Genomic DNA, 12,207 nt, shown 5'->3' on the forward strand with positions numbered 1-12,207 from the left:
GGCCTTGGAATTCCAGCGGGGGCTGGTGGGATTACCTGGTTTCATCAGGGCCTCTGGCCTGCAGAAACGTGATACTTGCCGGCCCACAATAGGATGTAAAATTTAGAAAAGAGCTTTTTCAGGATTAGTGGTCATACTCTTTTTTGATCTCATGATTTCAGTTTGCTACTGTGGTTCAAAGTCGTTAGGCTTTCACTCCTAGGGTTGAAATTGGCTTTCAGTGTGTTTGGTCCCAGATGGAGTCGTACGCGTCCTCCTCCCCTGTGAACCCTGCCTGCCCCGAGCTGTTGAATCCAGGCCCCGGAGCGCGCTGCGGTCAGGTCGCAGACATACTTAGATCCCGAGCTCTGTTCCCCCGCCGAGGCGTCTGCTAAGCACGGGGGGCATTACTCAGCGTCTTGGTGACTGTTGTGCGTGTCAGTTACTCTCTGGGCTGTCAGCTCCCCGGATGGCCCTGTTTGGTCGTATCTCGAGGGCTAGTCTGCATTTTCAGTAGGTCTGTTAGGAGACAAAGAGCAAAAAACTCCGTCTCAGGCAGGCTTTCCAGGCTCTGAAGGAACAGTGATTTTGATGCTCCGTCTTATCTTTCTGTTGCAGATGTGGCCGCCATTGCGTGTGGTCGAGAATTCTTGGTTAACTCAAGCCGGGCTCTGTTGGACACCGTGCTGCAGCTTCTGGGGGACCTGAGGCCGGGACAGTGCACCAAACTCAAAGTGTACGGTGGATGGTATTAAAAAGCTCATGTTTATTTACTTATTAGTTAGAATTTGCTGACTGGGCTTCTTTTGCAAGTAAACACGGGTAATTTGGCAACAGTTCCAAAAGAGCAGAAGAAACACATGACGTGGAGAATTAAGGGATGTGTTGTTTATTCACTGCTGTTTCAGAAAAATCCTAAGATGCGAAAAGAATATTCTCACCGTTAGAGCAGTCAGTGAGCCCCAGATGCTATTATGTGACGCTTCAGGGTTCTGTTAATTGCCCCACAGTGAGCTTGGAAGTGTTTGTGACAGCAGTGTCCCACCTCCAGGTACGAAAATCGGACTGGGTTTCTGCTGGGTAAAAACCTGGTGGTTCAAACAACACGTCCTTCTTGGTTCTGTAGATCGGAGTCCAGTGGGGGAGCTTACCTGGGTTTCTGACGAGGGTCTCTGGCCAGAGTCGCGGTGTTGACTGGCCCTTTTCCAGAGGCTCCAGGCGGGTGGCTTGTAGGAACGTTCAGGTTGCCAGCGAATCCCATCCCTTGCCCTTGTAGGTCTGAGGCTCTTATTCCTTGCTGGCTGTCACGTGTGGCTTTTCTAGCTTCTGGGCTCACTGAATTTCTGATCACACAAGCCACCCATCTCCAAGCTCACCGAATCCTTCCTTATACTGGGAAGCTCTTGGACTTCCTCTTCTACCAGCCGGAGAGAATGCGGTGCTTTTGATGGGCTCATGGGTGTTAAGTTAGGGATCACGCAATGAACTCCCTCTTGATGGACTCCGAGTCCCTTGATGGGTCACGTCCGTTACATTTGCTGTCACTGTCTTCCAAAGAACTTACCACAATCAAGGTGTTTTGCTCTGCGTCCAGCCCTGGGGACTAGGGCGGGAGATGTCTGGCCATTTTAGGCTTCTGCCCACCACACTGTTCATTCTGAGTGGCTGCTTTTCCTCCTTGGAACATTGTTTCTAGTAGCTTCTTTAAAGTCTCTGTCATCTTGGCCTGGTGTCTTTTCCCTTGTGAGTTGGGATTTTTCCCATTTCTTCACGTGCAGAGTAATTTTGGGTCGTACTGTGGACATTGGGATATGGGGATACCCCAGGTCTTGCCGAAGCTGTGGAGAAAGCGTCGTTTTTGTTTGAGTGGGCCGTCAGCCTGGTTGGGTTCCCGTCATAAGCTCTGACCAGCCTTTTGGGTCACTTCTGGCTTCAGAACTGCCCTCTGCTGCCACCCGTGCCTGCCTGACACCTGGCTCGTCGCCGGCCGTGTCCTCCCCAGGCTGGGATATGCTGCTGGTGACTAGACTGACATGCGCGGCGCCTGGCGTGAGGCCAGGGCTTCTGAACAGCCTTGTGGGGTCACCTGCCTGATTGCTGAACTCCCCGCCGCGGGCCGGGGACTGGGTTTCCCCTTCGCCTGGCCTGCTGGGGTTCTGCGCGCCCCGCCGCGTCCTGCACTTCCGCAGCATCCAGGGCCGGGGAGGATTTCCTTCCACACAGCTGGGGTGACGCGGGGGCCCCGCGCTCTGCAGAGCCCTTCCCTGGCACCTCTGCCCGAGCGGTGCCCGGCGCGTCAGTGGCGCCCCTGGGCTCGGGGGCCGGAGGGCGAACTCGCTGGTGGTCGCTGCTCTCGGAATTCTGGACTTCCCGGTCCGCCTGCTTGCTCCGGTTTGCCTGTCTGGGGTCTCACGAGCCGCTCCGTGCTTTCTGTTCAGAATTCTTAGCTGCGCTCGGTGGAAGCAGAGCGTGGGCTGTGGCTCCCGCCTTATCTGGAAGCAGATTCTCGAGTCTGTTCTGGTATTTTCTACCAACAGATACATGTCCGTGAGCAGTCTGCTACAGCACGGCGCGTGACTCCTGCAGTTCTGCGTGTGTGTTCACACGTGCGTCTGTGGCTCTAGTGAATTCCTTTCAAGTGTCCTGCACGGGAAAACGTGTGACGGTTGGATTGTCTTCTCCCCGACTGACGGGCACTGGGTTTTTTTCAGGCTTTACCGCTCACGCGGAGCAGCGTGGGGAGCATCTGTGGCAAACTCCTCCTTGCCCGCCCGTGCGAGCGCCGCTCCAGGAGCCGGACGCGGAGAGCGGCGTCTGGCAGGGAAGCGGCGCACGCTCCCCGGTGCGGCGGCGCCACGCGGCCACCAGAGCCCGCACCTCCCCCGACAGCAGCGGCGTTCCGGGCCCCCGGCCCTCCTCAGTGCTTCGTCCTCTGTTCCCCTCTTGGAAAGACTGTTCTCTGGATCCGCCTGCCTGTCTCTGGGTGGATGTTACCAGCGAGGGGCACGTCTGCAGCAGTTTTGTTCCTGTGAATTACCTGCCCGCGTCTGTTGCCCCCTCTCCGTCGGGCTGTATCTCTCCTGGCGGCGGTGGTTTCGTGCGCGTTCGGATACTGCACGTCTCTCCCGCGCTGCGGTCTGCGCGAGGTCAGGGCTTCCGAGGCTAGGCTTTGTGTGGGGCCGCGTCTCTCCCAGTCCCTGCGGTGCCCGCGCGCGTGCTTGCTTCCTCCGCAGCCCTTGTCCTGCCTCGGGCGACGCGCAGACTCGCGTCCGGAGACGTTTGCTTGGCCGTTTACCATCCGCCGCGGAGCAGAGCCCACCTGTGGACTGTTCGCCTCAAACCCCACTTGGGACCTCGGCATTCGCCATCCCGAAGTGGCTGTCCTGCCCTCACGGTCTCTGGCCGCCTCCGGATCTGCAGGCCGCTTGGCCGTGTTTTCCTTCCCTGCTCACGCCTGACCTGGGTCCTCTGGAGCCAGGACGTTTCTGGCACTGGAAGTCCGCTTCTCTTTTTGGCCTCTCGCTCTCCCGACTGTAACTTGGCTCTTCCCTTTTCATCTCTGTGAGCAAAGGCTGCTCATTTTCAGCAGTTTGGTGCCTCAGACCCAGAGATAGGGAATTTTAAAAAAAGACTTACATTTTTTAGAGCAGTTTTAGTTTCACAACAAAATTTAGAGGAAGATACAGAGATTTTCCACATTCCCTCTGGTCCCCCCCCACATACTCTTTTCCACCATCAGCATCGCTCACCAAAATTTTCTTTGCCAACAATGAGCCTACACTGACACGTCATAATCTCATAATCGCCCGAAGACTGTAGTTTACCTGTTAACTCTTAGTGTGTACACGTGTTGTGCTTGGACCGCTGTGTTATGACATAACGTTCATCAGGGCAAAAACATACAGTGTTTCCACTGCCCTAGAAATCTGTCGTGTTCTACTGGTTCCTCTTTCCTCCCCCACCACCCCTGGCAACCACTGACCCGTCACCGGCCCCACCACTGTGCCTTCGCCGGTGAGTCTTGTCGCTGGGATCACACGGGATGCAGCCTTCTCAGACCGGCTCCTGTCACTCATTGATATGCTGTCACGGCCCGTCCGTGTCTTCCCATGGCTTTGAGTTTTAAGAGTTCTTTGTGTATTTTGGATGACTTTCCTCTATCACATGTGTCTTCTGCAAATATTTTCTCTCTGTCCGTGGCTTGTCTTCTTACTTTCCTGGCACGGTCTTTCATGGAACACAAGTTTTTAATTTTGATGACGTCCAGCTTATCAGTGACTTTGTTCACGGAGCTCGGTGTTGTGTCTACAAAACAGGCGTCGCTGTACGGGGCGCAGATGTTCTCTGACGTTATTCCCTGGTAGCTTTACAGTTTTGCATTTTATGTTGGGGTCTGCGACGCATGTTGACGTAGTTCTGTGGCGCACGTAAGATTGGCATCTGGGTTCATTTTCGCACGCGTGGACGTCCAGTTGTTCCAGTGCCACTTGTTGAAGAGACCATCTTCGCTTCCTTGCGTTGCCTTTGTTTGTTTGTCCGGCGTCCGCTGGCTGTGTTTGCGCGGGTCTGTGAGCTCTGTTCTGTTCCATTCGTCTCTGTCTTCTCTGTCGCCAGTACCACACCGTTTCGACCCCTGTAGCTTCATGGTGAGGCTTGAAGCCAGGTAGTGTTGGTCCTCCAACCCGTTCTTCCGTGCCCTGTCGGCTCTTCCGGCCCCTGCCTCTGCACAGAACCTTACAGTCGGTTTGCTAAGCCCCAGTGTAACCTGCTGGGATTTCAACTGGGATCCATGCGTCTGCCGACCAAGTTGGGGAGAGCAGATGTCTTGACAATGTGGAGTCTTCCTGTCCATGAAAATGGAATCAATCTACCCATTTTTTCTTTTTCTTTTTCTTTTCTTTTCTCACTTCCCTTCCCTTTTTCTTCCTTTCTTCCTTCCGTTCTTTCTTTAAGATTTATTTACTTATTTGAGTGAGAAAGAGAGGAGGGACAGAGGGAGAGGGAGAGAAAAACTCCAGCATACTCCTTACTGAGCCCAGAGCCTGACGTGGGGTTGGGTCTCACGACCCTGAGATCATGACCTGAGCTAACACCAAGGGTTGAACGTTTAACCAGCTGTGCCACTCCGAGGCCCCAGTCTGTCTTTCTTCCTTCCCTTCCCTCCCATCTGCCTTTCTTTCTATTTTCCATTTATTTAGTTATTTGCTTCATCAGAGTTTTCTAGTTTTCTTCATACAGGTCTTATACATATCTTGTTATATATATACCCGAGTACTTAATTTTTAGGAGGTGCTAAGGTGAGTGGTATTGCATTTTTAATTTCAATTCTACAGGTACATTGTTGGTATATGGGAAACCACTTGACTTTTGTATGGCTGCCTGGTATCCTGAAACCTTACTATAATCTTACTGGTTCTAGGAGGGTTTTTGGTTGGTTCTTTTAGATTGTCTGCATAGATGATTATGTCCTCTGTGGACAAAGACAGTTTGATTTCTTTCTTCCCAACCTGTATACCTTTTTTTTTTAGATTTATTTATTAGAGAGGGAGAATGCACGTGTGTGTGTGTAAGTGCAGGGGAGGGCAGAGGGAGAGGGAAAGAAGTGGACCCCTTGCTGAGCCCCCCATGCAGGGTTCAGTCTCATGACCCTGAGATCATGACTTGAGCCAAAACTAAGAGTTGGAGGCTTAGCCGGCTGAGCCACCCAGGCTCCCCAATCTATTTTTCATCCTTTCCTGTCCTGTCCCTTCCTGTCTTCTCCTGTCCTCCATGGCAGGCTCCATGCCCAGCGTGGAGGCCATCACAGGGCTCAGTCTCACAGCCCTGAGATTGTGACCTGAGATCATAACCTGAGCTGAAACCAGTTTATCAGATTTGTCCAATTAAACATTCCTAGTTTACCGAGAGTTTTATCATGAATGGATGTTGGATTTTATCAAGTGCTTTTTCTGCATCTATTGATATGATTTTGTGATTTTTCTTTTTAGCCTGTTGATGTGACAGATTACATTAATTGATTTTCAAATATTGAACCAGCCTCGTACACCTAGGATAAATGCCACTTGGTCATGGTATATAATTCTAGATATGCTTTTTGGGATTCAATTTGTTAATATTTTGTTGAGGATTTTTGCATCTGTGTTCATGAGAGGTATTGGCCTATAGTTTTCTTGTCTTCGTGTTTTTGGTATTTGGGTAATGCTTTTCTCAAAGAATGAGTTAGGAAACATTCTCTGCTTCTGTCCTCTGAGAGAGATTATAGAGAATTAGTATAATTTCTCCCTTAAATATTTGGTAGAATTCACCAGTGAACCCATCTGGGCCTGGTGTTTTCTGTTTTGGAAGATTATCAAGTATTGACTCAATTTCTTTATTAGATAGAGGCCTCTACAGATGATCTGTTCCTTCGTGTGTGAGTTTTGGCAGATTTTGTCTTTCTTTTTTTTTTTTTTTCCTAAGATTTTATTTATTTATTTGACAGAGAGAGATCACAAGCAGGCAGAGAGGCAGGCAGAGAGAGAGGAGGAAGCAGGCTCCCTGCTGAGCAGAGAGCCCGATGCGGGGCTCGATCCCAGGACCCCGAGATCATGACCTGAGCCGAAGGCAGCGGCTTAACCCACTGAGCCACCCAGGTGCCCCAGATTTTGTCTTTCAAGGAACAGATTCACTTCACCCAGGTTGTCCACTGAGCTGTTCCTGATATTTGGTTATTATCCTTTCTGTGGGATCTGTAGTGATGTCCCTTTTCTCATTTCTGATATTAGTAATATGTGTCCTCTGTCAATTTCTTTTCAAAGAAACAGCTTTTGGTTTTCTTGATTTTTTTTTTTCTACTTGTTTCTGTATTCAGTTTCATTGATTTCTGCTTTAATTCTTATTTCTTCTACTTATTATGGATTTAATTTGTTTCTCTTTTTTGTGGTGTCCTGAGGTGGAAACTTAGATGATTGATTTTATTTTATTTTTAAATTTAATTTATTTTAAAAAAGATTTTATTTATTTATTTGATAGGGTGAGATCACAAGTAGGCAGGGAGGCAGGCAGAGAGAGAGGGGGAAGCAGGCTCCCCGCTGAGCAGAAAGCCTGATGCAGGGCCCAATCCCAGGACCCTGGGATCATGTCCTGAGCTGAAGGCAGAGGCTTTAACCCACTGAGCCACCCAGGCGCCCCGAAGATTGATTAGATCTTTCTTTTTTCTAACATATATCCAGTACTATAAATTTCCCTCTAAGTCCTGCTTTTGCTGCATCTCACAAATTTTGGTAAGTTGTATTTTCATTTTCATTTAGTTCAAATATTTTAAAATTTCTCCTGTGACGTCTTCTTTGGTCCAAGTGTCCTCTAGCAGTGTGTTGTTTAATCTCTGGATTATTTAGGGATTTTCCATTTACCTTTCTGTTACTGATTTCTGGTTGAATTCCACTGTGATCTGAGTAATGGTACAGTTTCTAATCATAATAGCGGATTCATCTGTTTCTGCCAGCAGCTCTATCACCCTTTGCCTCCTGTAGTTTGACGCTCTGTTGTCAGGTGCGTGCGTGTTAAGGATTGTTATATCTGCTAGAAGGATTGACCCTCTTGTTATCATGTAAATCCGTTCTTTAACCCTGGTCACTAATTGTGTTCCTAAGTTGCTGTGTCTGAAGTTAATAAAGCAACTCTCCCTTCTCCTTACCATTAACATGGCATGTCTTCCTTCATTTATTTTTACTCTATATTTATCTTTATATTTAAGTGGGTTCTTTTGGACTACGTACAGCTGAACTGTGTCTTTGATCCGCTCTGACAGTCAGTCCTTCCATGGGGGCCTGTGGACCATTGACGGTCATGGTGGTGACAGATACCATTGGACTCACAATGACCACACTCGTGACTCTTCTCTATTTGTTGCCCTTGGTCTTTGTCCTGTTTCTGTCTTCCCCTCTTTTTCTGCTTTGCATGGTTTTCATCGAGCATTTTATATGGTTCCATTTTCTCTCCTTTCGTAGCAAATCCGCTGAACTATGTTTTCACTGGTTTTCATTGCTGCCCTGCAGCTCACAGAGCCTTTACGAGGAATCCACTTCCACTTTCAGACAATGCCGTGTCCGCCCCAGGGGGGTAGGAGGGCCTTCTGGTCACGTGGTTGTCATGATCCCTGCCTCCCTGCTTCAGGTCCCTGCTGCCTCGAGTTTCCTCACCTGCAGGCTGTGACCGTTGACGGCGTTGCAGCTCTTACTTTGAGTGAACTGCTGATGGAGTAAGAAGAAAAGCAAGTTTTCACTTTTCCTTCACTTATTCCTTCTTCAGACCTCTTTCGTTTTTTTAAGTAGATTTGAGTTCTGACTTATGCTCCTAAAAGTTCTAAAGAGCTTTTAACATTTCTTTTGAGGCAGGTCTACCGGCAACAAATTCCAGTTGTTGTCTAAGACAGTCTTCATTTCTCCTTCATTTTCTAAAAGATTTTATTTGTCAGAGAAAGAGAGAGTGAGCACAAGCAGGGGGAGAGGCAGAGGGGGAAGCAGGCTCCCCACTGAGCAGGGAGTCTGATGCAGGGCTCGATCCCAGGACCCTGGAATCATGATCTAAGCTGAAGGCAGGTGCTCAGCTGACTGAGCCATGAAGGTGGCCTTCTTTATTTTTTAAAGGATAATTTCACTGGATGCAGAATTCTAAGTGTTTTTGTTTTTGTTTTTTCCCTCTCAACACTTTAAATATTTCGCTTTGCTCTCTGAGGAGAAGCCACTGTAACTCTTGTCTGTGGCTGTGTGCAGGTGAGCTGGTTTTCCTTTGGCTTTAGTAGGGCTCACTCGGTCTCTGATTTTTCGCAGTTTGGACACGGCGTGCGCAGGCATGGTTGAGTTTTGCACTCACGCTGCTTGCGTTCTCTGAGCCCCTGGGGCTGTGGTTCAGTGTCGGACGTTCCATCTCGCTTCTCCCCTGCTGTCCCACCGCACAGAGGTCACACCTTCCGTGGCATCCCACGGTCCTTGGGCGTTCTGTTCTGGTTTGTCATCTATGGTCCCTCTGCCTCGCGGTTTTTGGGTTTCCATTGGTGTGTTCTCCAGCGCAGAGACGCTTTCTCACCGTGTCCGGTCCACTAGGGAGCCCATCCAAGGCTGTCTTCATCTCTGTACAGTGTTGTTGACTCTAGAGTTCCTTTCTGGTTCTTTCTGAGGATTTCCGTCTCCGTTTACGTCTGCCCGTCTGTCCTTGCACGCCGTCTTCTTTGCCCATCAGAGCTCCAGCACATTGGTCAGGGCTGTTCTGAATCCCCGGTCTGACGGTTCCGACACGTCGGCCACGTCTGGTTCTGGTGCGCGCTCTAGCTGCACGTGTGTTCTTTAGCCTTTTGTCCTGTGATTTTTGTCTCGATAGCCAGACACGAGGACCTGGGTGGAAGGAGCTGCCGTACATAACCTTCGTACTGTGGTGGTGAGGTGCTGGGGGAGGGACGCGTTCTGCAGTCCTGTGATCAGGGCTCAGGCCTCCGGTGAGCCTGTGCCTCTGGACTCTGACCTTCACAAGCGTTTCTCAGTTTTTTCTTCCTCCATCCCCCTTAAGTGGGAGAGGATGGCTGCAGTGGGCTGGTGCTGGTGTTTTCCTTTCCCTCGGGCCGGCAGGCTCTGGTCGACTGCCTTCCCTGAGGGCAGGCCTTGTTGGAAGAACGAGCACCTGGCTGTTTCTCAGAGCGGGTGCTTTCCCCTGCTCCTGCTCTGGAAGCCTGCGTGGGCTCCTGGAGGTACATGTCACACTGTCGTGGAGGCCTCCGTGACTGGGTCCCTCAGACGTGTTAATTCTCACACTTGTCCACACCGAGCCGCTGGAGGTTGACCGGGTCCGCTCGGGTGTCCTGCCTGTGCTTCTGCTGCCGTAGCTTCCGCTCATGGCCCTCTGCTCCAGTGAGCTGTGACCCCGTGTCCTCACCCATCTCTCCCTCCTTGTCTTGGTGGTGACCGTTTGCCCTGTGTCCTCCCTGGTCCTTGGGATCTTAGAGGAGCTGTTGATTTTTCAGCCTGTAGAGTTTTTTGCTTATTAGGGTGGTGTGGTGGCCTCCAGCTCCTGAACACGCAGAACAGGAAGCTGCAAGTCCTAGCTTTTTTCTTTTCTTTTTTGAGACTTTAGTTATTTATGAGCAAGAAAGAGTGAGTGTGTGCATGGCGGGGAGGTCCCTAGGGCTCCTGTCGGACCCCTCTCTGTGTCCTTGTCAGTCTCCACTCTGGTCTGCGCAGTGGCTGGCTCAGACTTCAGTCTCTGTGACCTCGGCCATTTCGCTCTTCCTCAGTTCTCTGCAGCCGGCCCCCAGCAGCCGCTTCCCTTCCTGCTCCCCGGGGAGAAGCGGGGGTGGGTGAGAGCTTACTCAGCACAGCTGCCTCACTGGCACCCACCCACCCTCACTTTCTTCTCTCATGTGTCAGAGGACTCTGCGGCCTTCTGGGATTCTTGGGTGAGGGGTCCTGCCGCCTCTGGTTTTGAGTAGCTGCCCTTGGGGTTTTTCTCAGTTGTCATCTCTGGCACCAGCATTTTCACATTCCCCCTCTCCACTGGCTCCTCTTCAGCCCCTTTCCTCTCAGTTGTGCTATGACAGGCTTCATCAGGGCCCGTCAGCCAGCTCCACTCAAGCTTGGGTGGCCTTGGGATTACCATGACATGACATGACATGACATGACATATTTCCCAGGATGAAGGATGGCTCATGGTGCCCTGTTCGTTTTGCTTTCCTTTGAAGTCACCGTGGGCCAGTGGCCTTGGAATAGACTTGATTCTAATGTGGGAGCTGGGGCCATCTCTTTGGTGGGACACACCCACAGGGTGACATTCTTGTGGCTCCGCCTCAGTGAGTTCATTCCGTGTCCTATTCTTTGGGCTGTAGAATTTCCCACTCGCCCTGGTTTATCTGTTTGTTTCAGGGGAAGACTCTCCAAACCTAGAAAATTCCGCTATCTGGTGGCCAGACACACGCCCCGAGGCTGGGCCTCTTGAGGTGCTTTGTGCTGGGTGGTAGGACTGCTTGTCTGCCTCAGTGGTATATCTCATAAGCCTTGGCCTCCAGGCCCCCAAGGGGGTCGCCTTCCTGCCACACCAGCCGGGGCTGCTGCACTGTGGGCAGTTCTCACATTCAGCACAGCCTCTCGGGTGCCTGGGTGCAGGCCGGGCCGGCCTAGACCAGGCTCCATCCGCCGAGGCTAGAGACTTCAGGGCCACCAGCTGGTGACCAGCCCTGTCACCTCTTCTCCATGCATTCAGGGCGTGCCGTGTCGGGAGCTCCCCTGTCACCACTGGTGTCTGTTCTTGTCACCCAGGCCTGCATGCAGCATCTGGGCCTGCACCATGACCTTGGGGTTGTGGAGGGCCACTGTGCGTCATGTTGACACTGAAGCTGGTGTGGACTCCGAGCCTCTCCTGTTTTGTGTCTTCTTCCCTGCCGGCTGTAACGTGACACTGGCTTTGCCCTTGTCCTTGACACTCAAGAGCTGGACAAACAAAACTTTTGTTTCATGTGGGAGATCTGGATTTCGAGAATCAGGCTAACTTCCAGCCTTTCTCAGTACCCACTATTTCTTTTGTATTTAATTTTCTCATTAATTGTTTCATTGTCTGCCCTTCGTTACAATTCTACCAGCCGTATCGAACAGCCCGTGAGAGGCCTTTTAGCGTCTTGTTCTAGCTGCTGCTGAGGGTCAGACCTGTTGGAGACATCATCAGATGGGTTTGCTGGAGGCCCAGGTTCGAGATGGCTTTCCAGCCAGAGAGAAGAGACCTCCGGCAGGGCGAGCCGTGGGAGGTAGTCAGAGAGGGCTTATCCACATTCCTGAGTGATGAAAACCACTGGTTCTCAGCACCCCCCCCCCAGATTTGGGCTTGAGACACACGTTCTGTGAAGGGGATGTGTTTCCTCTGTACCAGCCGTGGGTTATCCAAAGGGCACGTTTCACTGTTCAGGGCCCGGGGAGTATATGGTGGGTATGGTCAGGGATGGCCGGAGAAGATAGCAGCTCTGCAAAGGTGTTTCTTGCCCAGGCACCTAGGGGTGGAAGATTCTAGAAATGCCCCTGGAGTTGGGGTGTACTTGGCTCTGCTTCTTGAAGAAGTTGTTGGTTGGTTTATGCCTCCACTTGACGGCGTCCCAGTGGTCATCAGCAGGGTTAAGTCAGGGAGAAGTCCTGCGTGTGGAGTTTCCCAGGCCCTCTGCTGCAGAAGCAGCTTGTGAGCGCTGCAGAAGACCACTCCATACTTTAAAGCCAAACT

The 12,207-nt window shown here is 51.1% G+C and overlaps 1 protein-coding gene across 7 annotated transcripts in view; it reads left to right on the top strand.

Moving 5' to 3' along the window:
* The window catches only part of HSF2BP (heat shock transcription factor 2 binding protein), a 102,809-nt gene that overhangs the window by 41,256 nt on the left and 49,346 nt on the right, over positions 1-12,207 (top strand). For 5 of the 7 annotated variants that reach the window (XR_007125294.1, XM_047719020.1, XM_047719002.1 and 2 more), the window contains one exon: positions 598-727. Coding sequence is in view for 6 of the 7 variants with exons in the window: in XM_047719020.1 (XP_047574976.1) it covers positions 598-727 (130 nt within the window). In the remaining variant the exon portion in view is untranslated. The remainder of the gene's footprint in view (positions 1-597; positions 728-12,207) is intronic. The other 2 variants (XM_047718987.1, XM_047719026.1) reach the window with 1 other exon arrangement.

This window comes from Lutra lutra, chromosome 1, assembly GCF_902655055.1.
Source record: "Lutra lutra chromosome 1, mLutLut1.2, whole genome shotgun sequence".
In the NCBI taxonomy this organism is placed as follows: Eukaryota; Metazoa; Chordata; class Mammalia; order Carnivora; family Mustelidae; genus Lutra; species Lutra lutra.